The sequence below is a fragment of the Saccoglossus kowalevskii genome, chromosome 16 (assembly GCF_978046115.1).
Source record: "Saccoglossus kowalevskii chromosome 16, keSacKowa6.1, whole genome shotgun sequence".
Taxonomy (NCBI): domain Eukaryota; kingdom Metazoa; phylum Hemichordata; class Enteropneusta; family Harrimaniidae; genus Saccoglossus; species Saccoglossus kowalevskii.
Genome location: NC_140656.1, coordinates 33,531,006 through 33,535,856, shown reverse-complemented (window position 1 = coordinate 33,535,856; position 4,851 = coordinate 33,531,006). Strand labels below are relative to the sequence as shown.

Genomic DNA, 4,851 nt, shown 5'->3' with positions numbered 1-4,851 from the left:
AGTGATGCTAAACATTTTATTGTATTAACACTAAAATAACTGACCAGTAATATGAAAAAGACATGCATTAAAATTGTTGAAACATACAATTTTTCAGATAAGCAATTTCAAACAAAGTAAATACTAGGACTACAATGCATCTGTTTAAAATGATGTTAAAATCGACGCCTTCTGTGGTTAAAATATCAGTAGTCGCTCTGCGTTTTTATTTGTTATCTTTGTTTGAACCTGAAACTGCTCTTTCCTGAAGAAGAGAGACTCAAAGAAACTAATACGATAATCTCTGAGCAGTTTACACCTAATGTGAGGGAAATGAGAAAAAGAAGATGGTAAACGAGCCTTTAATAACTATTACTAGTTAAATATTGACAGTACTATGTACGTGTATGGCTAAGCATTAAATGATACTAGGCCAATTTGTTTTGACAACATCGAGAAACATAGCCATGGCCTTTAGAACCGTAATAACAATGACCACAGCCTTTACCGAGTACATAAGACTACAATAATAATATACTACATTTATCTGCTGGGACGTTAAAGCACTAACTAACACATTGCATCATCCAGACTTACACGCCATGGCATCACAGAATCATGAACTAGTAATTCTATACAATTCGATTTACCAAATTACTATGTTTCCATTAATGTCGCTAGAAAGAAAACAATTCACTTAGGTACACCTTCTGGTGGAATTTCCAAGCTCGTAAATAATACCATAAGTAACGTCATCCATCTGCCAAGTGTCAGCGAGGATATTCTGTAGATACAAATTAGTTTGAATTCTAGTTACGTAATCAGGAAATGATGTTATATTTCAGGTGCTTGAAGTTGAATTGACTCACTATACTACTGGATGTAATAACTGTCCAGCCATGGTAGGTGAGATGTCAATGCTCGTATTTATGGAACAGTTGGTAATTATCAGAGGCAACATATTAATAACCTCATATTATTGGCAAGATTGTTTGCTTTATTATACTTAAACGATTATCATGATCACATTCTACTGATGCATATCATCCCATTGCAGAGACACGATCTGGATTCAATAAGAAGCGTAGTACAATTGATAACATTTGAATACTGTAACAACGCGATGTTTGATATAAATAGCAAAGTATAAGTTATAAAATCAATGTATAGCAATGTAAAGTCGTGTATTAAGAAACCTGTCGGTATATAAATTGTACTTATGGTGTACAGCAAGACTCTACATTGTCCTCTCTTTTATACTGGTTTAGTGAATTATACAACGGGATATAAAGTCAATACAAACAAGTCTAAAATTATAGTGTTTAGAAACGGAGGTAGACTTAAATCAAATGAACATTGGTATATTGATTGGTAAAGGTAGTCTGTGTAATTGGGTATAACACTTCACCATCAGTTTTATGGACACACGCTCAGCATGTTCTGGCAAGTCATGTCAGTAAAGCCGTGCATGGTGTAAAAAAAGATATTAAGCCAATTATTTAAAATTAATATTGATCGGTAGATTTTTGCGTCAAAATCACACCAATAATGAATTATGGTTGTGAAACTTGGGGATTTCATGTTTGAGCAAACGCCATCATACGACCGAAATATTATAGTGTTCTCCTTCACATGGAGTAGAGATTATTTATTTAAGTGTTAGTAAATGTAACCTTGGTTATATGTATCGATTCGACATTACCGATACATTATAACGAATAATTACTTGCCGATTTTGATTTACTCACATTTTTTTTCAAATGATTAAGCATTGATCTACGATCCAAACATCGTTTTTGTTCATTCAGCTAGTGCCAACGTAAAATGTCGCTCTCTGTTGGTATCTAACACATAACGATGTGTAATTACCCACGGAGACGTTTTGTAGACCGTATTAGTGGATTTAAAATTTTACATTTTTGTCATAACCCACATTGTAAATCTAGCACACGCACGTTTTAGTTAAGGACCTGGACAGCCAGCAGGGACGGCGCCATAATGTATTGTTCTTCACCTAGGATGGCAATAACAATCCAAACAACAAAAATATGTATTCAAATTACTACAGTTATGAACAAACTGAACATTTTTTTATTCAAATTAGCCTCAAATCAAAAACCGGAACACTACTAAGAAGAATAAATTAAAAAATATAAAAGTACATGCCGACCGAACTGCATCAGACCTCACTCACTAAATTCCTGCAGTTTGATTGGTATCGACAAGAAATCCTTGGGGGAAGTAAAAAACTACACTAATCTGAGGGGGCAAGGGTTATTTTCGTTCAACGTAATTGCATTATATATAATATATATAATTGCAATAACGTAAATTGAAAAAATAAATTATGTAATCACAGGCTAGACGCACAACGCACAATCAATCAAATATTGTTTTCGTACACTGTAAAAATGTGTAATTTTTTTTCGGTACGTACAAGAATGTTCTAGGTTTTCTTTTTTAGTTTTCCGTAAAATGTAAAATAACCTTTATTTTCTCTGTAAACTGTAAAGATTCAATTTTCACTGTGACTGTAAATTTTTTTTCTTGTAAATTGTAAAAAGCCCTTTTTATTTCCCGTAAAACTGTACCAGCTACCCCCCTTATTCTGTCAGGTGTGTGTTGGGTTTGAAGCACCGCAGAGGGCGCAACTCATGCGACTCGTCAGGCTTGCACTTGTCCAATCAAGGAGTTTAGAACAAATTAGCTCTATAGTCAAATCCAATAGGTTTACAATGCATTATTTCCAAGTGCAATCCCCATAGACACGACTTTCTTTTTTTATAATGTCGTTACTATAGCGACCGTCGTAAATAAAGATCTTGAGTAAATATGGCATGTTGGGATTGGCTTCATACTATAAATTAGGAAATCAATACCTCTTCGATCACTTTCGTTATTTACTCGATTGAAACGCTCAGAACGTACTCTGTATAGAAATGCTATTGTTAGGATGTTGTCACTTTCAACGCGCTTACTAACCTTGCTTGAAAATTCAATTTAAACTTAGTTTTTTACAACATGGACACCATTGACTTCAACAGTTATCGCGGACGGCAGATGCCACGCTGCCATTATGAGAACTGCGACTCGGCGGACATAGTAGAGAACGAGTCTAAACTGCCGGGTGACGGAAGACGAACAGTCGGAATCGGTGATCAAAGACTGGATTCGGAATGCGGGATGCGAGTAAACAACAACAACAACGTGTTACCTCGTGGTGGTCGCGGTTATCTGGAGTCCATGGCGACGACACCGCCATCATACGAAGACGCTATAGAAGTCACAAACCAACCCGACAACAACGGTAGTCCCGAGAGAGTTGTTAAAATTAGAAAACCGGAATCGAATCCAATGTATTATTGCCTACCTACCTTAGCCATGCCCATGGCTATTTTTTGCTGCGTTGTCAATTTTGTTCTACCCGGCATAGGTACAGTACTGTTATATTAGTCGACGCCAAACAATATATGTGACATTTTTATAATTATATATTGTTTTGGTCTTGGACAAAGACATATCTTATATCTTTGATTTTCTATTCAGCAACCAACTTTTTTTAAGTAAATCACTGTTTTAGCACATTATGTTTAAAGCAAATACGTCAGATGCTCAGGAAAAAAGGAGTATTTTTCCAAAGAATATGTTCTGACTCGTTCTGTAATGCACGTACGTTTAACATTACATTTTCTTTGTAATTAGGAACAATCGTAGCCTCGTTCTCGGTGTTGACATGCTGCGCACGTCACGAATCTCTACCTGCCAGAATTGGTATTTTCATCTTGAATGCCGTATGTGGCGTCCTTCAGTTAGGACTGTCGCCATTCCTCATAGGATGGGTATGGAGTATCGTATGGGGGTGTGCATTTATCGGAATGGCAAGTAAGTATAGGGGTGTGCATTTATCGGAATGGCAAGTAAGTATAGGGGTGTGCATTCGTCGAAATGACACTAAATATTCACGTGCGGAGTGTTGTACTTAGAAAGGTAATTAGTACAGAAAGCAGATATAGGCAATAATAATTATGTTTTTAAACTGAATGATCATGTTAAATATATTAAATGGATGTATGAATGATTTCTGAATGGCTGAAGCAAATATGAGTGGGCGTGAACAATAGATATATTGTCACGTGACATATGAGGAATGACATCCACTTGTCATGATTGGTTAATTTTTTTTTTTAAATAAGGATTCCCGAATATCGTAAATGTTAGATGCCATATTTATATTGACTAATCTGTCTTGAATTTATTTTCAGCGGAATATGTACCCCCAACATCCACATTGCAAGAACCAGTCAGTCATCAAGTTGTGCCCCCTCCTCCATCTTATAATCCACAGCAAAATGTGCCGTTTTATCCACAAGACCCACCACCGCCATATTACGGAGCAACACATGGACTCAGTCTGGAAGTTCACTCTCAAGACACGGAGTCGGAAGAAGTCCTAGAGTCGAGTGTTCCCCCGGTCGATATGACATAGTTTTTACAATGTTTAAGTAGCAACTTGTTCAGCCCCGGCACCTATACGCTGAAAGATTATGCATTTACATCAAACTTAATTGGTAACAGACTTCAATATGACAGAAGTTATATTTTAAAAACAATTCTCTCTGAATAGATTAACTTTATTGTGTCGTAAGTTTATTTCCGGTTTTCCACAGTCTCCTCTGTCACCAGGAACTATCTACGGTGGGGGGACTGTGGGTTTGTGTTATGCTCTGTTGTCAAACAAACGGAGTGATACGATATACCAAAAAATGGACACGTGGGCCTGACGCTCATCGGTTGCTTATAAAATTAGCAGCGGATTAGAAGTATAATATACAATACTTGCTCAAGTGTGTCAAGGCCAAGATGAATCTGTAC

The 4,851-nt window shown here is 36.4% G+C and overlaps 1 protein-coding gene across 1 annotated transcript; it reads left to right on the top strand.

The window, feature by feature from the left end:
• Positions 1 to 2,890: 2,890 nt before the first annotated feature.
• On the top strand, positions 2,891 to 4,608 carry LOC144341751 (uncharacterized). Its single transcript, XM_078005377.2, has 3 exons — positions 2,891 to 3,412; positions 3,682 to 3,861; positions 4,242 to 4,608. Exons 1-3 carry the CDS (start codon positions 3,001 to 3,003, stop codon positions 4,463 to 4,465), a joined length of 816 nt encoding a protein of 271 aa, XP_077861503.2. The 5' UTR covers positions 2,891 to 3,000; the 3' UTR covers positions 4,466 to 4,608.
• The last annotated feature ends 243 nt before the right edge of the window (positions 4,609 to 4,851 follow it).

What these genes read in the sequence shown, in the direction of transcription:
- LOC144341751 (XM_078005377.2), top strand. Translation starts at nt 3,001, where the DNA reads ATGGACACCATTGACTTCAACAGTTATCGCGGACGGCAGATGCCACGC. An exon ending in TTTTGTTCTACCCGGCATAG is followed by an intron (nt 3,413 to 3,681) that starts GTACAGTACTGT and finishes CTTTGTAATTAG; the next exon opens with GAACAATCGTAGCCTCGTTC. An exon ending in TGCATTTATCGGAATGGCAA is followed by an intron (nt 3,862 to 4,241) that starts GTAAGTATAGGG and finishes ATTTATTTTCAG; the next exon opens with CGGAATATGTACCCCCAACA.